This window comes from Athene noctua, chromosome 13 (assembly GCF_965140245.1).
Source record: "Athene noctua chromosome 13, bAthNoc1.hap1.1, whole genome shotgun sequence".
NCBI classification, from domain to species: Eukaryota; Metazoa; Chordata; class Aves; order Strigiformes; family Strigidae; genus Athene; species Athene noctua.
Genome location: NC_134049.1, coordinates 19,512,337 through 19,538,241, shown reverse-complemented (window position 1 = coordinate 19,538,241; position 25,905 = coordinate 19,512,337). Strand labels below are relative to the sequence as shown.

The window sequence follows — 25,905 nt, the reverse complement described above, 5'->3', positions numbered from 1 at the left end:
TAACTCATCAAGCCTCAGCAAGTTGGACATTCTGTTTGTCATAATAAATGGAGATATAATCATGACTTCAAATACCCTGCTGAAATTCCTCCACACGTTATTACCTTCAGCATGACTAGGAGACAAGTCATACTTCAAATAAAAAAAAAAGCTACAATGTAGATCTCAGTTATCAACTGCATTTATCAGGAAAGTGGAATTAGCTTCCCACAACTGTTCCAATGCTGATAACCTGTGCGTACGTATGACTTAAGAAAAATGCGTTCTAATGCATTTCTAATGCCTTCACATAGAAGCAGATAAAAATGCTGGTCATTTAAATAAAATGTATATACAAGCAAAATCAACACACATCACAAAGCTACTCAAACCTTTCTTCTATGTTTAACATCCGTAAAGCTGCATGCACCATCTTGAATAATTTTTGAGTTGCTCCAAACAAAATTTATTCAGGGGAGACCACGTAACTGTGATTTTACTTGCAGGGGATAAAAATATTGTTACAGAAGTATTCTCCATAAAACTAGATACCCAAACTTCAGCAAACCTGATGAAGTACACAAAAGATACCCAATTATTTGAATAAAATACCCATCAGTGAAGATGTATATTCAGTAATTTTACAAAACGGTAACACAGATTTCCCTGAGATTTGCGCTGCTCAAATCCTGCACTGCCACACTGCACAAGTAACAACATACATGGGAAACCATGAAGTTAAGAGGAAATGGGGAAGCACCTATCAACAGTTTTGCTTGGGGGTGAAGAAGGTGAAAGATGCTGAACACACAGAAGCATTGCTTTCAGTAGACTTTCAGTCTTTGCTCTCTGAGGAAGATGGGGAACCCAACATTAACAACGTAACTATTAAATCTCCCTAAACAGTGCTCATATCTCATCCCAAGCAACTGATAGAATAAATCAGCCCAGACCATTCTTCTGTGAAAAGAATCACTTCTGTGATGCTGCAGCTTAATCTTGCCACAGAGTTGATGCTGCTTCCCAACAGGATTCATCCTTTTTCCAAACTCATACAGGCTGTACCAAATCTCCAAAAGAAAGAAGCCTTCCTTTCAGAGTGAAGAAAAAAAATCAGCATTGGGAAAAAACCCAAACAAAACACACACATACACACCTCTTGGGCAGGAACTATAGTGTATTACTTTACTTTCTGATATTCTGTCCAATAAAGGATATATGAAAGGCTCACCAATTTGATGGAAGGAGTAACTACAACCAAACAGCAGCTTTTGCAATTAAAAGGTTAGATTTTCAACGTACCCCAAAGCAAAGAGCAGCATATCCAAACCACATAAATAGCGTTTATTTCAAAACATTTCTGTTAAATCAGTTGAAATGCAGTTTAGTCACAATCAGTTCTACAATACACATGCAGAAGCAGAGGGTTATTTCATAAGCTGTTTTTAAACAGCCAGGTATGGAAATCAAGATATGAAGTGCTCAAAAATGTGTGAAAAATGTTTCACAGTAGTCTACAGTTTTCACCTTCTAGTAGGTAAAAGTTTTCAAATTACAGCGTTTAAACCCTTACCAGTATGTACTGTAACTACTGCAATCCATACACACAGTATGCTGAACTTTGTCCTGTTTTTCTGTTTTCTTATGATTGGTCATAGGAATCTGTGCATCTTCATAATGCTTTTTTGCATGGCCATTCACATATCTAAAATAAATGAAAAACAAAAAGTCTTATACTTTTAAACAGTTACTTAACCAACATTCACTGAAAGTAAGAAAAAAAGGCAGCCTAATAATCATCCAGTATTTAGACAGGCATTAAAATAGACAATTCACCTGTGTGAAAACATTGGTTAAATTTTCTAACTTTTTACCCCTTTACTCTCCCACACTGTAGAAATTTCATCTCTCCATCTCCTTCACAGCAACCACAAACTGGCATCCCTGTACCAAACCCCAGGATCTGGGCCCTTAACAGACTGATGCACCTTCGCAGCAAAGAAAATTATTAGCTCCCTTTTTCCATGCCTGTAATGTCATTAGTTCTCCACATTGCTTTCCCATATACTTTTCTTACAGCTCTACTTTTTCCTCCACTCAACACTCATCGTGTTTGTGATTACTTTAACAGCGTGCTGATCCATTTTCAGTTTTCCCATTCTGCAGCACGATTTAGTAATAGAGCATTCTACATTTTATGAAGTTTGTTAATTTGAAAGGCTCTAGTGCTTGGGGTCACATAACTGAAAAAGAAATCTAAAATCCTACAGCTCTTTTGCTGACACAATGAGCATTTTCACACTCAAAATCTGAAATCTACAAAATTAAGCATCTTTCATTTAAAAAGTGTCATTACAAATGCAAGAGCCCTAAGTATCAGCTGAAAATCATTTAGACTTAGAAGTGCATGGCCAGACCTCAGGTGAATTCCCTCCTCCCCCATTTCTTGCTTGTCGAACTCCGTAACACTACCAGACAGGAACTCTGGACATGCTCCACATGAAGGTCTTCCTAGTCTGCACTTGTTCTCACATGCAGGTGTAAACAGTTCTGCTAACGCAGCTGTGCTTGTTAAGGCACTGAAGCCACTGGGTTACTGACATTGCTGTGCTGGCAGAATCCTGCAGCAATTATGTCATAACCCAAATGAGACAGTTGTGCTTGCAGGAGTTCATTTTCTGCCTAACAGTGCAAATGACAGGTTTATAAAGCTATGCTTCCACCAGAAACGCTCTGCTGCTATAACATGGTCAGTAACGTTCCCAAGGACTCTAACCTGGAGGATGTACTTCAAGAGCTGAAAAGCTCTATTTCTCTTCCTTCGATCTCAAGCATTATCTGAACAGAAGAATATGCTGTGTGATTTCATGTTCAGAACTACTCCTGTTACAAGGTATATTACATTCTTTTCATTCAACTATTTTCCATTCTAAGGATGGGAACAGTTTGGCAAGTCAAAACTGCATAAATAACCAACTCAATGTCTACTAACTGCACACAAGAAAGGTCATATGTGGACAGCAATATTTATTAAAAATTAGTAACAAGTAAAATATTCTATTTATTTCACACCATCACATAACATGAAGTAGCTCCCCTTCTCTTAGCTCTCACAAAATACAAATTTATAAAATAAATGAATAAAAAGAGAAATAAAGGGGTTTGTGCTGAAAACTCTGAAAGAGACATCATTAAAACTGTGGCACTTACTGCTATCCAGATCAAAGAAACAAAACCTGGAGTTTACTGAATCCACTTTAGAAGACAAAGTCACTAAGTTTAATGATGCTTTTCCAGAATAAAAGCACACCAGCACAGATGCTACCATACAGATGAAAACGTGTTCACATCTCAGATACTGTCTAAATGTCAACACTAACTCATTCTCATTAATATGTGCATCTCAAGCATTTCTGTAGCAGCAAATTTCAACAATTATCCTGACATAAATAACAGCATTGACTCTATCATTCCTCTACAAATTCTTTTGGTGTACTTCAACTAACACAGACAAAAAAAAACCAGGTGTACTCTGAAGGAGTTCTGATGGTAGCTAGTCCTTATATGTTATGGCAATAACATCTTCTACAGAATGGAACTTTACAATAATCCACTGAATCAGCAGTTCTCCAGGCACTTTTTGAGTTGAGTAATCCCATTCACCGTACACTTTTCTTTTGGAAAAAAAAAAAGTTAAGTATAATCTCTGGACTCTCATAATGTAGTAAAGAAGTGTGTTTCATATAAACATATAGTGTTAAATGAGATCATGAAAGGTTTATTCCAGGGAATTATAAGGCTTTCAGGAAAATTTCAGATAAATTGTCTCAGAGTCAAGGAACAAAGGAAAAAGATAAAGGTCTGATTAAAAGATTTGCACACTGACACTTTGTACCCACCTTCCACAATGGACACTTGAGCACGTCAGACAGACCCACGGACTTTTATTTGACCGGCACACTATAAAAGATTTAAATAAAAAAAAAAAGCGTCAAATGTATTGGCCCTGATATTACAGTTGTATAACACATCCTGAGCACTAGCAACAGCTCTGCTGACTCCACCTTAGCAGCACAGTTATATAAAATAGCCAGTCATGTTCATTAACCTATATTAAGGACTAAACTAACAGACAGAAGAGCTATTGACACTAAAGCACTTTAGCCTTCTCCTGGCTTGGGTTTTAGCCACAGGCTACACATTTACCTGTCACTTCCCATGAAATATTTAAATTATTTTGTTTGTATTACATCCACATGAGGTCTACTTGATTTTGAAATACAATACAGAAATATCACAAACACAAGTAGTAAAAACACTGGTAGAAGTCTAAAAGCCTTTCTTTTGGATTTTAATAAGGCAGTCCACCGAACACAGGGAAAAAAGCTACTTCACTTCTGCTTTGTAAAACTTATTATACAAGATGCCATTTTAAAGAAAATATTGCAAGAAAGCTTGGAAATCTTACAAGAAGCACACAGAATAAATTACTGTGCAACGCATGATAATACACACCATTTATACAATACATATTCTTATGCTGCAGTGCTGGTAAAGGCTTTATCCATAAAGATTTTAACCTTCCAGTCACACACAAGAAGCCGAAAGGTTAAAATGTAACGCAGTGCTAAACTTCCCAATCCATTCAAACCATCAGATGTTACCTAAGTTTTTAGCTGTCTTCCAAGTCTAGAAAACTTAAATTAAACCATCATGGATCTTTTTAAGCTAAATGGCTTAAAGGGAAAGAACGGTGGATACTAGAAAATAATGAAACACCATCTCAGGTGTCACAGAAATGGGATAATCCCAACTCCTACCTCAACCCAGTAGCAAAATCTGCAAATTCAGATTAGAAACAAAATCTCAGTATATAACCCATGTAGGCAGAACACAGTAAAACAGGCAAGCAGAGCAAAATTTCCATTAGTCAAGTCAAGAAAACCGTATATACAGCTTTATAAACAATAGCCATTTTGGACCTACACTAAACTGATATTGAACTCTCAAATTTTGAGAGGAATTCCTCTTTGGATCATGTCATTGAAGGAAGGATGCTATGATATACGCTTAGATCTGAATGAAGTAAAATTGTTAACTGCTATCCATTATCACAGAATTTACTGAAATAGCATTACGCTTTCAAATACCCAACTAATATGATGAGAAAAGAAAAATAAAACGCTAAGTGCACTTCTGCAATGGCAGAAAACAACCATAAAAAGAAAATTATCCCCAAAATACAAAAGAGTATGATGCCACCTAATTTTTCTACCCACTATAAATAACTGCTCCTTGGAGCAGCCAGTCAAAAGTGTCACAAAGGAAAAACAAGACATCAGAAACATGACTGTCTACCTGTAAGGCCAGGGGGAAGAAGGGACAAAGTGAAGTAGATTAAATCCTAGCATAATGAAAATCTATTATATTGTTATTTATTGTGGAAAAGCCTCAGAACAACCTTCTATCTGGAGTCACACCTGAGAAAAAGGAACTGGGGAAACTGAAGCATGCACAGAAGCTGCTCCAGGGCAGGATCACCTAAGCAGGCTAATACAGACTTCCAGAAAAACTCAAAAATAGCTATCAAACCATGGTACATATCAAACTGTTAAGATCAAAGACTATCAGAGAAAAATCAAGCTAACAAACGTGAAACAAGTTTATCAAATTAAAAAGAAAAAGCAAGGAGGGGGTCAATTTTTAATCAGGAGAAAAGCGATTAGCTTAGCTGTTTCAAAGAGCTAATAATCTTCTCCATTAGATTTCACCTTTTTTATTTCAATCAGATGGAAAAAATGAACTAGAAAACAGTGCTTCCTTAAGAATTGTTTTCTGGATTTGAATTCATTATTACAAGTAGTTGTATTTCAATTCACAGGCCCAGTCCAAGGAATGTTTTAAACTAAGAATTTTACTGTGTTTGCTGGAAAAAAAAGCACATTCCGCAGAAATCTTATTTAAAGCAATTACTTTAAACTCTTTAGTAAAAAAGACTCCAGAATTGTTTTCTTCAACTGCTGCAATTATTACTTTATTTGAGAAACACATTTTTCTCACAGGTCTCAGTTTCAGGTTTCAGCTTTCCAAAACCAAATTTTCCTATTTCTAAAGTTGATGGGTCCCCACAACTATGATGGTAATCTTGCAGTCTTGCAAAAGGACAGCTAGGTAGAGCTTTCATGTCAAGTTAGAAAAGTGGAAGAAGTTTGTCTAATTTGACCAAACACTGTCGAGAAAATCAACATTTGGCACTGGCAACCAGAAGAGAAATGGAAGACCTTAAATAGCCATCATCAGTTAAAAATGGACTGAATGAACCACCGGTCTAAACTGATACGATTTTATTTTTCTGAATCACACAAACTGAAAATTTTAGAAATTAATGAGAAGGAAACAGAAGTCAAAACTATTCACACACTTAAACACAGCTTAAGTGCTGCATGAACAAACCACTACCCTACACTTTCCTTGCCAGGAACACAAAACAGTCTTCTAGCATTAAAATCCCAGCAGAAATCTCCCACTTTGAAATGACATTTTCGCTTTCACTACTTTATCATCTGTGGACAGAACCGGTTCTCAACCAGTAGGTCAAAGCATTATGATGCAAACTGCTAGTCTTACTTTTCACCATGTGCCAGACAACTACAGTTTCACATCCAGGTATTTTAAATACCTGCACTGCTTGCTTGTCAAGTGTTAAATTATACTGAAGCAGTGCTCAGTCTGCAGCGTTGCCACCAGGTTTAAGTGTTCTGCACAAAGCCAACAACTAAGTCCACCACTCTGCACAATGCCAAAAAAAACCCCAAAAAACAGCATCCACAAAAATTTTCCATCTTTCATATCAGGGAATAGGAAAAGATGGCTCATTTGTTTGCTTTAACTTTTAGGAAGAACTTTGTTCCAATTGCATCACATTAGAAATGTGTAGTTTATCTCCTACACAAACATCTCCTCCCACAAAGAACTCAAATAACACAGAAGTGACTCCCACTAAGATTAAACACAGAAGCCAGTATTAAATTTGTGACCTACAGTTGCTCTGCTCTGAGAGGATTACTCAAATTGATTTTTTTAAAGATTGTTGAAGATTTCAATCTGTATTTCTCCAAGGTTGGCTTTTTAGATACCTGCATTAAAGCTTGGCTCTCTAAGTATTCCTCAATTCAGATCTTGAAGCAGCTACCATCTGTTACTTACTATTAATAAATTAAATTAGGCTGGGAGTTTCAGGCCGTAGTCAGGGCTCTAACAAGACAGGCACGGTGGAACACACAGCAAAAGTGCAGTCACTGCCCTGAACTGCTTCTAATCTAAATGAAAGGTAGACAGTTTGGCTTCATGTGCGAAGAAAGGGCATGTTATTCCTTTCAGATGTGGTACTGACATGAAGGCACTGGGTTTAAAAGTAGACCAGAAACAAGAGACATAGATCCATAAATCCCTTCTCAATTTAAAGCACATTACACAGCCCTGGAACTTGGCCCTTAAAACAGACTTGGGTGTTCAGGACTTTCGGGTCAGACAGTTACACTGAGTAGTGAAGAAAGACTCTCAAACCCAATCTGCACAGGTACATATGTCTTCCCTCAATAATCAAGATTGCAACTGGGATTTGGGTTTTTATTTTTTTTAGTGCTATTTAAAAAAAGAGGAGGAGGGGTGCACTACATTAGCACACCCTAGTTTGGAATAAAATAGGGACAACAAACATCTTAACCGCATTAAAAACCCCTTAATTATCTGTGTTTGTTATACGTTATTTACTGGCATACAGGCTAAGGAACATGGGCTGCTCTCTCAGCTTGAACCACTGCCTGCTGCAATGGTTACCAACTGTCTCATTTTGCTTTATTTTTAGAATAGCTTCAAGTGGTTAGGCAAAGATACTAACATGTCAAAAGAAAAGAGAAAGCAAGTCTGCAATGCTACAATGCTGTCTGAAGCAGTAAGTCATTTGCCATTTTACATCAATAACAGGTTATTCAGAAGCTTAGAAACGTAATTTTTCATCACGTAACAGCAAGGGGAAATATTATCTTTTACAGAATAATTTCTCCAAGTGAAATCTGAATATTCCTTTGTTATACAGCCTACAAAGCCCTCTGTAAAGGAAGAGGAATATCAGCCCATCCTCAAGAGAACAAACAATCAAACATCACTACATACAGATTCATACATAACTATGGGAACATTCAGAGCCATCCCTTCAGCTTCCACTTTCTGTAAATCATCCTGATAACGTTCATCGAGTTATGCCAAGTAGAATGACTAAGATATGGCTAATCAGTTTGGCACTCTTATCACAGGGCCCCCACCCCATCTCACCCTAATGATCACTCACATAGGTACTTCTGAATCTTGACTTTTTTTTTTCCTTATTGAAAACTGATTCCAAGTGCAGTCTTGTGAAGCATGAATGCTCCTGGCAAACACGGTATTCCTTACAGAACAAAGCTGCAGATTTCCACTGTAGGAAAGTGACAACTCTGTAGAAGTATACAAACAACCTGCGAAACTAACAGTTTTGTTTAAATAGCACACTGTGTAATTTAGAAACTGGCAAAAGAAAAAAGAAGCAGGAAGAGGAGGAGACAAACAGGAAGCAGTTTCTGTAAGGCAGCCAAGTTAAGAAACCTGCAAGATACAGTGTCCACCAGAGACCTGGCAGTAGCACAGCCATGTGATCAACACAAACTGGCGACTTCGCCAGGCACAGGAGCACAAGTGACCTGAGGCCATAGCTATTACAGAACTGTGCTTATGTCCAAGTTTTAAAATAGTCCTTTACTACAGCACTAAAGAAAAGGCCATAAAGTGTCAGCCCAGTAAGAGCAATACTTGGGTCGTTCTGTAAAAAGCACTCTGAATGGAAACAAGATTCGGGTCACTAAACTATTGCCAATAGTCTCCACAGCCTTTACAAAACAGCCTGGACTTCATTCTCAAAAGGAGCTGTACGAACACTACTATCTTACTTGTATAATTATACAGTTAAGCTACAATAACATAATGACCTGCACAGAAATATCTTGCGACTAAGTACCTTTTTTCAGTTTATGCCAACATAGTAGGTCAGCCATACTGACACCAGCTGAACTGAAAGGGGACACTATTGCTCCTGTCAGCACCCGCAGAAGGAACAGTATTTACATGGCTGTGCCTGCATTGCTACACTGACACTGTGCCGAGCAAATCGTCCCACCAACATAAGCACTTGGTGACAAACGTATATATGCTACATATGTACAGCATGCTGTATGTGTAGCATGTATACACACTGTATGCATGTGCGTATACACACACGCATCTCAAACCAAAAAAAGCAATACTACTGTTTATGTATTCAAGAGAAAGATATTTACTTCTCCTTTCCCATACCTTTAATTTAATTTTGCCTAACAATCCCTCAGTGCCCTGTTGAACTAAAATTTGGTAGCATGACAATGTTACTCTACAATTTGGTCCTAAAAACCTGACAAATGCAGCACAAGCGAGCTGGGCAGCCTCCATTAACAACATATGAAGAAAAATGCAGCAACAACCTGCATACCAAAACGTGAAACCCCTGCTATGTAAAACCCCTGCTTCGTGAAACACAATCCTTCTCCCTGTGATAATCAGACCTAAAAGCTGACTCCTCCAAAGATCTGGAAGTAAAGGTGAGAAAAACTTGCAAGCAAAAATCCTGGGAAACAATCACAAGTGGTGGAAATACAAAACTCTGCACATTTAACCAAAATTATGCAAACCCCTTTAGCAGCAACATCTCAAATGCGAAGTTTTTCAGTCACAGGATTCAGGGCATTTCTCAGAGAGCCCACTTGCATTTTACGGCTGAACAATGGAGAATAAGACCAAACAATTCACCAAAAGAACTTTATCAGCATAGATCAGAACTGAGCCTTCTAGCCCTAACACCTTAGTGCTTTATGTCGTTTTACTTGCAGGCAAGGGTAAGACATCCCAAAACTCCACACAAAACTTTTAAGGTGACTTGCCAAAACAGCTCTGAATCAAACACCTACAACTTCCCATATGCAATATACAAGAGGTATCAGGCACCTGTGAGAGTCATCTCTGAAAGCTGGTATTCTAAGTAGGGAATTACATTAGCCTACCAGAAAATTCAAAGGAGACAACCATGTCGGATGTGGTCCCTCCTCCTCTAGGCTTATATGCCGGGGCTGCAAAAAGACTGCCCACCACTGGAATTTACAGCTCAAACTCCCTCTGGACGCAGGCATATCTTTTCAAAGACTGAATAAATCAGCTGAGGAGTTTTGTCCACACAATTCTCATTCGTTCAAGACATGAATCCCTCAAGTTTCATGCCTACCCTTGGAAGACCTTCCTTCCAGACTACTCCTAAGTGCTGAGGGAGGACCGACAATTCCTTCTGTTAAAGGGAGCACTTCCCACGAGTAAGTAGTTATTCAGGGGAAGAGTGAGACAAAGCAAGAGAATGTGTGACTTTCACCAAGCCTAGCATTTACAGCTTTTACCTAGGCTGCAGTCTCCGCAGCAATGAATATCCATGTATTCTACATTCAAAATCCACGAGATGAAACATTCAGTCATTAGAACTGAGACCGAAATCAAGTATTTCCCACTTACAATGAACTGTCCAAATCACAACATTACGGAGCCATGTGCACGCTTTCCTTTTGGCCCATAAACTTGGTTATAAACCAGCATATACAATAAAACATCTCCTCAGGGCAGAAATTTGAATCAGATCATCAGTCAAGACTACAGGATATCTGGATATGTGCAGAATTGGAGACTGGCACTGAAAAAACACTTTATTAGCAGAATCAAATAAGTCTAAAAAAAATACAGGTGTCCTCCAAGGTAAGTCAGTATTTTTACAGACAGCATGTAAAAATTCCTAACAGGCAATGTAAGTTACTTAGTGCACATGTATTAACACAACTGATCACATTCCCAGTTTTTGACTTTCTATTCTTTTCTGCATTTAAAAAGACAGTTTCTACAAATATACATGCAAGCTTTATTACCTAACCCTATTGTTCATTTACATTCAGGAGGAATCAAAAATATTGAAACAAGTATCTCAACTAAACACCTTGGTAAAACCATAAGACAAGGCAGGCATTAACATACACAGAAGTGCGCTATGTCCAAGTAGAACACTAATATTATTTTATAATCTATAAGTAGATTCCAGAACTTAAAATACTGAGTTACATGTCTATGGTTGTTGACTGGGTTGGGTTTTTTTTTTTGTTTGGGGTTGGGTTTTTTTGGGGGTGGGGCGTGGTGTGTTTAAACTGTATACACATCTGGTAAAAGTATCTGCTCTACATTTTAAGAACTTAAGACCAGTCAATCCAAGATGGGTAACTAATGAAAACCAGGTGACTGAAAAAGGAAGTAAATGTTACAAGGGTATTTTTTAAACCTTCGAGTAGGCTAAAGCCCCATTCTAGACAGAGTGCAGGAGAAAAGAACGTTACAGGCTTTGAAAACTAGAGACATGTTCTACACCTTATTTACAAGCCAACTGCTTTACTGTTCAGGTTTTAAAGAGTATTCCCACTTGTTTTCAAACTTAATTTCACACAAAGCTCTTCCTCCTATCCTACCCTCAGCCCCATTACAAGAAGTTCACAAATAGATTGAACTTCTAAACTGTTTGATATTAGAAAAATAAATATTCTATTTAAACAATATTTTACGTAAGTTTCATGTTAGACAGCTTTATTGCCTATTTTACAAAAACAACATTCAAGTCAAAATGAAACCAGACAGAAGGGGAAATGGTTTTTAATTACACTATTTTAAATGTTTTGTTTTAAAATCAGCTAACACCCACATACTAGAAGATAAGATGAAATTTAAATTACACTTCATTCAAAGCATGAGAAATTACATGGAATCAAGTTTCCTGGTCAGCATTACTAACAATACAAAAATGTTAACCATTATTTCAGTGTCTCATACCCTCATACAAAGAGATGCACAATGAAGGAAAGTCTTAACAGTATCAAGTCTTAGCCTGACTCAAATCCCATTCAAATGTAAGAGAATTTAAATACAATCTGAAAAACATTTAAAGGGGGAAAGAAACAAACAAGCAAGCAAGCAAACTAACCTCACCTTACAGCTATGGAAAAAACCCAGTTATTTCTTCTGCTATAATCTTTCAGCTAAAACCAGAAAAGATTACATTTTTAGTGAGAAACAAGTAACAAGCCATTAAGTGACAGTGAGTGAACTTAAATCAACTAACGTTTGTGCTCAAGCATAATGGTACATGTGGTTTCCCTCCTCTTTGTCACTACATAAAAGCATCACTCAGTCTCATATAAGAAATTTCACAGATGGTTACAGTGAACCACTCTATTACAATGGAAAACCATACATAATTCAGACATACTAAGCAACTACTGAGTAAGAATATGAAACATGGGTAGGTGAACAATTTTTCATAGAATAAATAGGTCACTGAAGTCCCCAACACATTCCTAACATTGAAGAATGTTTGCAGAGAACAATGTGATTAACTTCATCTGCATGTAATTCACCTCCCCGGTTACGCTCAACCACATTAGCTTAAAGTTTGGTATTTTGATTATGCAATCAGAATTCCACACTGAAAAACTTGGCAGTTAAAAAAATGCGTGCTTTTTTATTTGCCTGTATTCTTAATCCAGTAGTGGAAAAGCAGACAGGCAGGCAAGGGAAACTTCTTTCAACCAGTGTAAACAGACGTGTCAGTTCCTGAGGAAGTGGTTAAACGAACTGGGGGCTGAGCGGGGGGAAGGTGCAAACCCAAAGTCAGACCACCTATAGCAGCAATATACAGACATACAGAGCATGCTGTGCTCCTGCTATTGTTATGGTAAAGAAATAAGGTCACTTATAGCACTACCAATCACACATACAGATGCTTAGCTCTCAGGCTACAGTAGTGCCTTATTTTTCAGTAATTTAGTCTTGCTACACGTCGAAGTCAAACCGTAGGTCAAGAAATGTCAGCTGCTGATCTTCCTGCACAAGTAACACATCAGTAGCAGGCTTATTTTACTGAATAATTGTGGCCAAAAGCATTTTTAAATACTGCCTCTATTTCTTCTTTACACTCTAAAAACAACTTCTAATGGTTTGGCTACCTCGATAACTAATTACTATCCAAATTTAAATATATACATACACACATATATACTTATATATTTTAAAATTAAATGCTTTCAGCCCTCACAGGAAAACAGATATTGTTCCTCATTATAGTGGTAACATGCCAAGAAAAAAAAAAGTTATTCGATCTTTATGTTAAAGTGAGACACACAAATATTCATTTTCAGACAGCAGCCAGAAAAAACACAGCAAAGCCAACAGTGTAATGTAGTTCTTAAACCCTCAGGGAAAAGAATCTTTGAGTCAGTTAGCAATCAATCACAGGTCAAAATATTCAAGCTAGAATTAGGAGGGAAAAGAGGGGAAAGACAGCAAGAAGTGTGCTTGGTGTCTTTATATAATCTAGTGATTAATCTACTTATTTGTAGCCCCCACTGTTTCATTGCTATTTCTCCAATACTAGGAAAAGACACATTACTAACCAACAAAGAAATCAAATGCTCAGTGGACAAAAACATTACCAAATGAAGAACTTATCAACTGAAGGTTAGAAAAAAATTTTTTAAAGGGTCATGGCTATCTTGAGAAAATGCACCGTATCTTGACACAGACAAGCAGATGCTTACATTCACAAACAATCCTAAATAATGTTGGTATGAGCTACCCTGAAAAAAAAAAAAAAATCAGTATCTGCCTGTTTGGTATGGATAAGGACCTCCAAGCCCTGCCCCCAAGTCTGACAGTATCATGTCGCTTTAAAATTAAAAAAGCTGTCTACTTGCAATATTGGGGGGGCAGGCTAACTTCCAGAAGAATCACCTTCTTTTGCCAGGTTGCCTGTGGGTACTCTGCTTAGATTCAAATGCGTAATAAAATCCATCACAGAAATTTCATAACTATGTTTACAAGATCCAAAATTTACGCAAGATATTCGGGGGGGGGGGGGGGGGGGGGGGGGGGAGGACAGGACCCAAGGACGACATACCATTTAAGATTGCTAAGTGGTTAAGTGTATTCATTGTGTCACGTACAGTTTAAAACACCCCTTATAATCAAGGAAATGAATCATTCAGGACACAAAATCCTACACTGCTCCCATAACAAGGGTAACATAAAGCAGTGAGTATTTTATCAGATATAATTCTAATTTACTCTACAGTATGAACTGTTTCCTCCAACAATCTCAAAATAAAAATCAGAAAAGTCTTAACTAGTTTTCAGATCCAAATTCCTGATTAAGTTGTACTTTCTAACCTCCATGGATTATTCTAATTAATGGCCTTTAACCACTTTTTACCTAGGTAATGAATGTTTGCTAAAACAGAAAGCAAAGCGTGAACAAGTTACTAAATGAAGCAAGTGGTACTTATCAAATGAGAAATGGCTCAAAGTTTAATTTCATTCCAAACGTTGGGTCTGAAACTTTCACTGTACGAACCTCAGTCACGGATGTGACAAAAAAAATTAACTAGTCTAACTCTGTCAGCCTTAGCACCTTAGCAACTATCAGAAAAACAAAGAATAATGCATTGATCTTGTTTAACACCTGCACATCTTGAAGGGCTTGGGAAAGGCAGGTGAAAATTATCCTGCTTACATTTAAACCAGCTGTAATGAGATTTGCACTAATCTGTGGATAAATCAAGAGTCTGCCATGCACATGAGACTCTCTCCTACACACTTGTGTCCTTATACATCCCATTTCCACAATGCCTGAGACTATCCTGTCTCCTTACCGTACAGTACACTTTAAAGAGTCATTTCAAAACACTGATTTTAGTTAATCATTAAATACTTTGGAGTAGTCACTAGTAAAATTTTTTCCTTAAAAGTTTATCTTCAAAATCATTATGAAGATTAGGTCGAGTTTCTAAACAAAGACTGAAGCAGTCTCTTCCCTCAGCTAACCAATATTCAAGTTTTGTGATGGATTGTGATTTTGCTGAGCATAAACACATTTTTGAAAATAAAATCTATAAAATATTAATCACCATAAATTTTTTCTTGACTTTTAAAAGATACCAAGTATTTGAAAACAAAGACTCCCCTTTTTTGCAGTTAAAAGGAAAATTAGTTCTAGCTTCTAAGACCAAAATTGAGACCCTTACCCCATCTTCTAATAGAATCAGTTCCAAAGCACTATGCTCTATCACACAGGCAAAGATAACTACTGCCCCCACCGACAGTAGCTGATTCAAATGGAAAAAAAACAAAAACAAAAAACAAACCACCAAACAAAAAAAACAAACCACCAAACCAAACAGTTTTAAGGAAAACAAGACTGAGTCTAAAAAACCCCAAATCTAACAAGCTATACTTAAAAAGACAGCCAGGGAATTAATCTAAAGAGATGTAACAATCTATAGGGTCTGCAGAGTTACTAACAAGCATTCCTGAATTGCAGTGACCCAGAGAAACAGATGAAAGGCTACCCAACTTTGAAATTAAATTTAAGTGACTGAATTAAAAAAAGGTAACTTTTTTTACATACTTGTTTAAATTTCAGAATAAAGCTGGTAATTCCCAGGCCAAATTCATTTTCCAGATGTAGTGTGACAAATAACCTTCACTCATACAGACCATTAGGTCCATGAGCTTACCCTGGGCCTACATGTAGCTGACCAGAATTTTTCACAGGAAGAAGGTCCTACCTCCCCCTCTCCAGTTTTGGTGAGTTCTCTCCTCCTGTATTCTAGTAAGAACTGAAGGAAAGAGGAAATGAAGACCTCCAGTAATAAAAAGGAAAAAGCAAAAGGAGAGACAGTTACTCATGGAGATGGAGAAAAAACAGTAACAAGGAGCTGAGATGTAAAGGAAAGCCAAGATGGTTAAAGTCTGTGTACCTGAGCTTTTACAGTGTATTTGTGTTGGCACTGACTGTAACAGTCCAATGCCAAAACACACAGTGCGGCAGAATGCTGTTACCTACCCCAATGAAAAGAGAACAGTGTAACTGATTTAACTGAGAAAACAAAAACAAAAACTGATGGGGGGAGGCAAACAAAAAAATCCCATCAAAAGCAGTCTGACTCAGTACAGTCATGTTCTTGAAAGTTCTCCTACTTGGCCCAAAACATTTGCTCTCACATATAAAGCATTCAGTGATATTCAGAGTTATTGTGAACTAACTGAATTTACTAAGTAATTTAGTAAATTACTTCAAACACAGAAAAAAAGTCACTATTTCAGCATGTGGATTTCCACCATAATCATCATTCACTAGGCCTCAAACAGCTTCCTCATGCTCACTTTCTGTACTTTTTACCGTGCCAGCGTCATTTGCAAATGCCACAATGTATGTTTCTGACCAACTGTGAAGCTACAGCTCTTATTCAACAGAAGTTAGAATGCAAGAAATAGATGCCAGGCAAATATATTTAGCTTTTGGAGGAAATACTAGTCTACAGCCAGAATTGCTCTTCAATACCAAACAAAATTACATTATTGAAGAAAAAAGATGTATTCAACTGACAGTGATCTGAAAAGCAACATTTTTAAGCATACTTCAGAGGTACAATTCCCCTTAAAAAAAACCAACAACCCCCCCCCCAAAATCTAATAACCAAAACACCAAATCTCCATTTGAGCAGACACAATTCTATCTGTCTGCAGTTGTTTTTCTAAAAAAAGAACTCCAAATTATACATTGAACAATCAATGAGTCCAGTGAGAACTAATGAATCCTCAACCATGCAGAAAAAAACCTTGTTAAAACTCTTCAGACTTGCACAGGTGTGCTTAGAAGATTGCAATCTCATTTAGGTGAGGCATGGCTCCCTGTGGTTTCATGAGTCTATGAAAAGTTGTTGAGAAATACCACATCTGAGCTGTTCCAGAGTACTTTTCATAATTACATGATTTGCACAACAGTGCTGAAGGTGTGGCACATCATACAAATTCAACTGATTTAGTCTGTGACACTTTGCAGTCTTGCCAACGCCTCCAGCTACTCTGCTTCCAACTTCAGCAGAAGTTTCAGAAATTAAAGTGCACAAAAAGACTGCACTCTAATTGGAATTAGCAGACATCTGCATGCAGTATTTCACGTGACAGCACTGATTAAAAGCCATTTTCAGTTTCTGTACAATTTCTACTTTATATATTCATCTCCTCTTAAATGCTCAATTACAACAACAGCGAACTGCCTCTGGATCTGCAAAAAGGCATTCTGTGCTCTCTTTTGATAGTCTTAAAGCTCCTCAAAGCAAATGTGTGCTGCTTTCTGCATCACTTACTCTACAGAGCATGCCTGACTGGCTTAAATACTCAGGGGAAAGCATGCCATTTTCTAAACAAGAGTGCTTAAACTCTCAGACTTCCAAACTACACAACAGTAACAGACATCCTAAAGACACTTAAAAATGAACATATACATCATTACTTTTTAATTTGGAGCAAAAGCATTCATACTCGTTGTCAGTGCTTCCTCTTACTGCTTTTTTAGGAGTCTTCCTTCATCACAAGACCTCTGTAACAACTTTGTTGGGTAGCTTCAAGGGGAACTGATTTAGGCCAAAAGAGCAATTCAGGCTGGTGCACATGCTCCTCTAATCAACTCCCTAACTTCAGTAAAGCTAGCTTCCAAATATCAGTGCCAAATGCAACACTGCTCCATTATACAATGACACAATACACAGTATCAAATAACAACGTTCAAAAATGCCTTGTGAAGGTATTGTTGCAAGAGGAGATTTTTTTGTGGAGAGCCAAGGAAAATGTACTTTACCACTATGCATCACTCAGCATGTCAATGCCAGCTCCTCAAATCGGAGAAACGCAGGATAACGATAAAAATAGTCACTGAACTAAGAACTCGCAATGCTTTGCTATCACTGGCAGATCACGTGGCTGCCAGAAAGCTTCCTGTATCAGTATCTTCACTTACTCTATCCCCTTTTCTGGAAAGGTCAGCAGCAACTCCAAACAGGACTGACAACAAGTTCTGAGTCATTTTAACACAACGTGCTTCACGAGAGATGCCTTACCATTACAGACTGCAGAAAATTACCTTCTAAATATTTTTCTCCAACTGAGGCAACACCACCAACAAAAATAACCAAGCCCACAGAACCATAGAAAACAGCGTCAAAAGCAATAGAAAATGCATTAAATTTTGAGAAGATACTGATTTATACATGGCATTTTCTCCATTTGATTTTATATTACCAAGTTGCAGCAAAAGCAGCAAATAAGAAACTAGTATTACATATCTTTACAAAAATTGATCTCAATAAAATGAGAATAAACAAGAAAGAGACAGTGCTCTATATAACATTAGGGATTTAATGTAACAATAATCACATATTATTGCTGGAACTGAAAAAGGGAGGCACTATATTTACTCTACTAGTAGGAATGCAAAATCCAGTTTTAAAAAGAAGAATTTTCATTTGCTTTAAACTAACAAGAGCCTGCTGTTTGTTCACCGGAATGCTTTAAATTCAAGGCACCTACCTTCCTCTATAGCCACATGTTAAGAATTCAGTAGTTATCTATGTGAGCACTGTGTGACTTGTCTCAATTTTCTCAAAAAGCCTATCAAGCAGAGACACTCCCCTAGACACGGTATCGTCATCAGTCTATTCAGTTCTCCAAAGTGTTCAGCACCTTCCTCCTGCCTCTCAGCTGTAATAAATCAGTTGACTGCCCAGCAACTGGGTGTCCCTCTAAGTGCTGGTTTGGGAAAAACACCTCTGAACAACAAAGAAAAAACTGTTCTAATCGCTGAACTTCTTTGTGGAGAAGCAGCATGCCTAACAGGGTCCTGTAGCTGTAAACTGGTTAATTTTTGACGTCGGAAAGTTATATTAATACCTGAGCGTGTATTTTTAGTTTTGGCACTTTTATCTTTTTTAAGTTGCCTGAAGGGTGGTTCCCTACTGCCATATGCTTCTGGTTGACAAGTCGGCTTACCCTTGATACTCTGAAGATAACAGATGAACCTACAGAGTTAAGACTTCTAGTCATTAATTTTTTTTCATTGAAAAAACATTAGGGACAACAGATTTTCCTGTACTATTCCTTTCCTTCTAATCATTCTCCCCATTATTCCACTGTAAAGTGTACTCCCTCTAAAATCAAAAGCATTACAGAGTAAAACAACTGGTTTTGCCAAAGGAAGCAGCAGCACTACCACACCTTGGCTGCAGGAAACTGCAATCAGGGAAGAACGCAAGTAAGCAGCAGCCTTTCCACACGAAAGCACCGATACTGCGAGACAAAGGGCAACTAAGCTTTCCTTTTAAAAAAGGAACACCTTAACATCTAGCCTTCCCGTGCTCCCGGGTCGGTCATTCCCGAAGGAGGCTTTCTCCCCGGTGCCCATGGGCACGAGGAGTCACTCTGCTTCTCTAAGTGGGGCCTACTGCCCACGTCCAACATACTTAGTTGTGTCTACTGTCATATCGAGCATAACTAAATACATTACTGTTAGAGCAAACAACAACGTGTATCAAAAGTGACAGCAATCACCGGAGGTCATCTGTGTAGAAGCCTGCGATGATCCATTAGAACGCTAAATTTAAAACGCCTTGGGCACGGCACCTTTAAAGGGAAAGCCCCTGAACAAACAAGATCATGGGAGGGACAGTACTGAAGACGGGATACATTTCAAAGACGGTAATTTGCATTATTAAATCAGCGAGCTAAGTGCTAAAAAAAGATGCCCCCTACACCCCTCCTAACCCACAGAGCAGAAGGTGAGCGTGACCCGCCCCGCCCCCGACCACCTTCACTGCGCTGCTCCTTGGATTGAACGGGGGGAAAAACGGTTGGGGGGGGGGCGCAAGCGTCGCCTTCAGCCCCGCAGTCTGATTAGAACTACACTCTCTAAAGTCCTTTCTAAGATGTCTACTAAAAATTAAAAAAAAACAAGTAATCTCAGACTGCTTAAAGAACACACTGACCCCGCAGCAGCCAGCGGCTCCTCTCCGCGCCGGTCCCCGCGGCCAGGCTTCCCCTGGGCCGGGCTCAGCACGCAGCTCCGCCGGCAGACAAAAGGAGCCCGGAGCCGCGGTCTCGCATTCCGCCGCGCCCGGCGGGGCTGGGGGCGCCGGCCCCCGGCGGAGACAAAGTCCGCTGCCCGCCCCGGGCCGGCCGGCCGCGCTCCCGCGCCGGACAAAGCTGCCCCCCCAACACCCCCCCACCCACCCCCCCCCCCCGCGACATGTGGCGGCCGGTCCGCGGCTCCTCCGCGGGGAGCGGGAGGGGTGGAAGGAGCGGCGCAGGAGCAACCCCCACCCCGCCGGGAAAGGGGTCCCGCGGGGCGGCCCTCGGCGGGGTGGGGGGGCCGGGGCAGCCTGCCTCCGTCCTTCCCTCCTCCCGCCGCCGGGGCCCCAGGCCCTCCCCCGGCCGCGGGGCGCCCTCCCGCCGAGGGGCAGCGAAGCCCCGCGAGGCCCTCGCCGGCCGCGGGGAACAAAGGAGCGGCCGGGCGGCGGCGAGAGGCGCCCGCCCGCCGCGGGAGGGCCGCGGGGCGGCCGGGCCACCTCGGGCCAGGAGCGCCGGCGCAGCCTAGGCCGCGCCGGGCGCACTCACCGCTGCAGCACCAGGAGGAGGGCGAGCCCTGCGGGAACTTGGCCGAGTCGGGCGCGATGCAGACGCTGGAGCCGAGGTGCGGGCACTCCATGGCGGGCGAGACGGCCGGGCGGCTCCTCGCGGCGCTACAGCAACGGCGCCCCGCGCACAACAGCCATCTTAGGGCCAACCTCGCGATCCGCGCGCCGGGCTTTGCGGGCAGCCGCCCTCCCGTCCGCGCCCGCCGGCCGCCTCACCCCGCCTCCCCGCCGGGCTTTCCGAGCAGCCGCCCTCCCGTCCGCCGATCCGCTCGCCGGGCCTTGCGCGCCGCCGCTTCCCGTCCGCGCGAGGTGGGGCCGTGCCGCTCCGCGCCTTGCGGGCGGCCCCGGGAGCGGGCCCGCGGCGCCGCGGAGCTCCGTCCCGACCATCCCCGACACCGGCTCTCGGGCGATGTCGGGCCCAAGCCGCCCTCGCTCGGCGGGGCGCGGGACGCAGCGCCTGCGTGGGCCCGGCCCGGGGCCGCGGGGTTCCCCGGCACGCCCCCCGCAGGCGAAGGGAGACCCCCGGACGTGTGTGTGTGTGGCGGGACAGGTGCTGCCCTCGAGCCGTCGGCTCCCCAGCACGCACAGCCTGCGGCGCGCCCACCGCCTCAGCTCTGTGTGACAAGCTCCGGGTTTGCCTTCCCCCTGGAGACAACGGCAGGGCGCAGTCACCCTGGGCCTCTGCTGACCGCAGGCGTCTTCACTTCTCAGAGAGTTACCTGCCCTCAAATTTAGCCTCTTACTGAATTTCCCACTCCATGACTGTAGCCTTTAAGTTACGTGGTAGTAAAAGTACAGATGTTGTGTTAGAGCTTTTCCAGACAACACAGAGTAACAACTTTATGGCTCAGAAATTTGCATGATGACGCTGGATCAGTACAAGTGTTCTATTCAGAATACTCCCTTCCAGTGTAGCAAAGGTGATCATGTTAGCATGTTTATATATTAGTCAAGGGATCCTTTTGTTTCTTCTCCACTCTCTGCCACAAAGCATAATGAAGACATACATTAAATTAAAGCAGCAGTTTGACTGCAGTTGCTTTCTGTCTTTTCTAACCAATGCATACGTTTAATTCTCTTGTCATGCTCCACCCATCCTTACACACAAACAATGAGAAACAAACCTCACTTAGATCTGCCCTTCTGGTTTTCCCCTCCGTAGCAGCGTCAGTTGGCTTTCTCTCGGTAGTATTTTGCAACCAGAGTAACCAAAACAGTCAGTTCTTATCTCACTGTGTGAATTATGTTAGGAGTATATTTAGTCTTTCAGAAGTAAAGAACCAGTTAACAAAGATAAAATATAGTAAAATAAACATATTTAAATATTTCTAATTATCTGCTTTCATTTTAGCACTCCCATTCATGACTTTTACAGCTAATACAATATATCTGGAGGGAAGAACTAATTCCTTTCCTAAGTAAAAAAAAAAAAAAAAAACAGGCTCCATCTCAAAAGAACAGTATGGCCTTGCACAGTCACTGGAGTTGAACCCCTGGCAGTATGAACTGTTACTAAAGGTAATGTATTGAAATCAGTAGAGCTATAATACCTTCTATCAGAACACTTTTTATAAGCATTGCCGTGTTGGAAGAGTATCTTCTGGCAAGATACTAATAGATCCAAGTATGAGTTAAGAGTCAATAGGAGATGACCATCTTTTATCCCCAAGTCCCTCATGAGTTTAACAGAGTAACTGTTGGAATGGGGTAGCAGATAGGAAGGAGTGTTACTATTTCGGGGGGGGGGGGGGGGGGGGAGGCATGATCCTTTGCAACAAAACTAATAAACATAGTGGACTGTGGAAGAAGGACATCCTCAAAAATGTCTAGAGATGTAAAGCCTATGCACTGCTTTCTCTTAGAGTTCTTTTTAATCCAGAAGGGTGCAAACTTGCAGACTTCTCAAAGAAAAATAAAACCATGACTTTGGTTTATTTTAAGAGGCCTTTGGCCATCATCTATTAACTTTATTTTAAGCTGTGACTATTCAACTAGCAATAATGCACACAAAGAAAAATGTCCTTTCTCCCTTGCTGCGGAGTTATTAAGATCTCCAGAACAAAAGAACAAAAGGTGCTTGGACTTGCAAGGAGGTTGGGAGGGACTGCATAACTCTGCTAAGCACAGCATTTCCTAGAATGACAGATACCAGTTATAAGTTCTCTGGGCAGCATTTAGCTGTGAAAAACTGTAAATAAAAAGGTGTCAGCTTACCAAGATAGGCCCTTCATCTTCCATCCCTGATGTTTCACATTTAGGAACCAAAACCATCCCCACTGTGACACCTTGTTCCTTTGCAAGATAATAATGGCATTCTATTCCTCCTTTCATTTGTGGGTTGACAGCCATTCAGTGAAACTCTTTAAACAGGGTAATTTTCCCCAAATATTTCCATGTTTCTTCATTTTAGTTGCCATGCTCACAGCGAATGTGGTAGCCTTTACATTTTTTATCTCTGGTTGCCAAGATAAATACTTAAGAAAGGATGATTCAATCTGTTAGGGAGTCATGATGCATAGCACTTACTACATATGTGAGGATGCATAAGGACAATTTGAAGAGCAGTAAGTGTATTTGTAATGCAGCCTCTTTGCCTACTGAAAAATAATTGATCAATAATGCAACTCTGTGAGCACTTGGATCTCAAAAGCGTTACTACAGCAAGGGTAGTTTTAAGCAGCTCGCAGTGAGGCATACATGTTGAATGCAGAGGAGTAGAAGCTCTAGGTATAATTTTCCTTTTCAGTTTGCTTTTTCAGTAAGATTTCTTGAGTACAGATCACTTGATTTGAAACTAGAGTCCCATCTCCCGCTCCCATCCTTCCTCAGATCAGAGTAATTTAAATGACAGCTAAGGTAAATCCTACAGGCATGCTCATAATGTGTGCAATCAGTGCAGAACAAGAGCCTGAGAATCAGTACTATATATTAGAAACTTCTATTTAACATAGCACATCATTGCTCTACTACAACAGAGTCCACACAACATCCTCTTGTGGGATATATGTTATATGTATTCATCCATCTACACTATAGGCTCCATCTGAGAGTATGTGATCTTAGAATTTGGCCCTGAATTGGTATCTTGCATATTTACTAACAATTTACAGTGCAGAAGTTTGCCTGGAGGGTTCCTTAGTTCTGCTGTATTTCTCAGAAATAAAATCTGTGGTCTTAAATATTTGAAAACATTACCTTGTCTCCCTTGTGTATGTATTATGATGCGGTCAAGTGATGTAGTAGCAGACTTTTTCACATGATTGTGGCTTCCTTCAAAATCACTAAATGAACATCACTCAATGGATTGAGTGAAGCAGATTGTTGTCTTAGATGACTTCCTCATTTGCTGTAGAAATTGGAGAGTGTGGAATGAAGAAGGGACAATGCTGGAGGAGTGGAATGAATGCTAACCTGAAGAACTAGAATCTAATTCTAATTCAGTCTTTGCCAGATAATTCTTGCATGCTACCTAGCAAGTTGGGTTTTTTTTTTTTTCCACCTGTTTGTTTAAGTTAAAAGCCTAACCTCCTCAACCACAGCTGAGGAAGAGAGACCAGCTCTGTTCAGACCACACATGTTGGAGTCTTCCTATCTCTGTGGCTAAACATCCATCCTCTATTTCTAGATTAAATGCCTAAAGATAGAAAGAATATCATCTCCCATGTTTCTTCTTTTCTAAGTGGTATACACAGAATGTGTGGAATGAGACTGGCAGAGCCCTGAACACTCAACTGAAAAGGATATTAGCAAGCCTTTTGCTCTGAACACATAAAGCAGTAAACACTCTGAAAACACTACATGTCAATCCAGACCTAGTCGAAACTTGATAGACTGGGCTTTCACCTCTTATTTCCCAAAGGTGTAAAAGTGAAACAGTCAGATGTGTTGGCAATAGCAATGGAGACTACACAGAAACCACCACAAGGAAATTAATTCTTTAGTCAGTGCGGTTGCAACTCTGAGGCAGAAAACTGGCATGGAAAATATCAACAGAAAGCATAAGAATATAGGTAAGTTCTAATACAAGGTCCCGGCCTGATAACATCTTTACTAGCAGCTGGCCTAGCAGCTCAGTGAGCAGCCATCTCTGCAGCAGACAGAAGCTTAGCTGCATGCATCAGTGTATGAGAGTACACTACAGCACATTAAATACCACACGCACATTTCTAGCAGCATGTTGTCTCATTACCAAATCTATTGCCATTTCCTGTACATCCTCTGAAAATAAAGGTCACACACCTTCCCCGTGTTTGATCACAACACCACAGGCAACTCCCTTTACCAGGTTCAAGATTCTTCATTAAAAGACGAGATGCCCAAGATGAAGGACAAAAGTTTAAAACTAGGCAAATGCCCAGAACAAGCATCTGTGACAGTATTTAGAACATGAGATAAAAGTGTGTAAATAGGCATGACTTCCTTCATGACACTTCTGTACACATACCTTGAGGGGGCGGTGTGACACAAAGTATTGTGCAAAGGTACCAGGTAGTGCCAAAGGACAGACAGTTCTTCATTACCCCCTGATTACACCTTCACTGTAAGAAACTACCTGAGCTTCTACTTTCAGTAGGATTAATGGTTCTCTCCAGTGCTATCTTTCTTAATTAGTTGCTTCTTGTGGGGAATAACGTTGACTATAGCAGTACAATTGTATTGGGCTGGTACAGATTCCATCGGAACAGAAGATTGCACTTTTTTTCAGTCTAATTCAGGTATGTATCCGAGGCCTACAGAGAAACTGTGTTCCCTAAAACGCAGAAAAGAAGGAAACTGGCCAAAGAAATTGCATGCTATCAATAAGATCCATATGGGCTGGATTGTGTACAAATGTGCACACACATACACATGGGTGTTTTCCTTGTGTGTTTCCCTCTGTGTGTATATGTATGTTCCTCTAGAAGGATGTTCTGTCACACAATCAGAACTATGGGTCAGATTCCCTAGGTGGTATATGCTGGAGTTGTTCTATTAACATGAGTTCAGACTAGCTGAGGAGCTGCCTTTGTGTGTTTCTTTCAAATGAAATCAACAGCTGGTTTCACTCTCCTTTAAGCCGGAGTGGGACAAAGGCACAATTTGGTAATGTGCTACTGGCAGAAAAAAACATGTCCTTTTTCACAGCATCTTCTGGGCCTTCACAACAACTTGGTATTCCATGAAGTCTGCTGCAAAAGATCTGATTTTCCCGTTGCTGAGCATGCCTGCAAAATCCAGTGGACATTTTGGAAAGAGTACTTTGAGGTGATGCAGTCCTCTAGAC

At 40.4% G+C, this 25,905-nt stretch overlaps 1 protein-coding gene across 4 annotated transcripts in view; it reads right to left on the bottom strand.

The window, feature by feature from the left end:
• Positions 1-20,864, bottom strand: part of USP3 (ubiquitin specific peptidase 3) — a 45,856-nt gene extending 24,992 nt beyond the window's left edge. Inside the window, exons 1-3 of one of the 4 annotated variants that reach the window (XM_074916726.1) lie at positions 20,623-20,863; positions 3,879-3,939; positions 1,553-1,684 (exon numbers count right to left, since the gene is read on the bottom strand). In XM_074916726.1, coding sequence (XP_074772827.1) covers positions 1,553-1,684; positions 3,879-3,939; positions 20,623-20,713 — 284 coding nt within the window. In that variant the 5' untranslated portion in view covers positions 20,714-20,863. Of the gene's footprint in view, positions 1-1,552; positions 1,685-3,878; positions 3,940-18,543; positions 18,573-19,994; positions 20,163-20,622 lie in introns of those variants that run through there. The other 3 variants (XM_074916729.1, XM_074916728.1, XM_074916727.1) reach the window with 3 other exon arrangements.
• Positions 20,865-25,905: the final 5,041 nt, after the last annotated feature.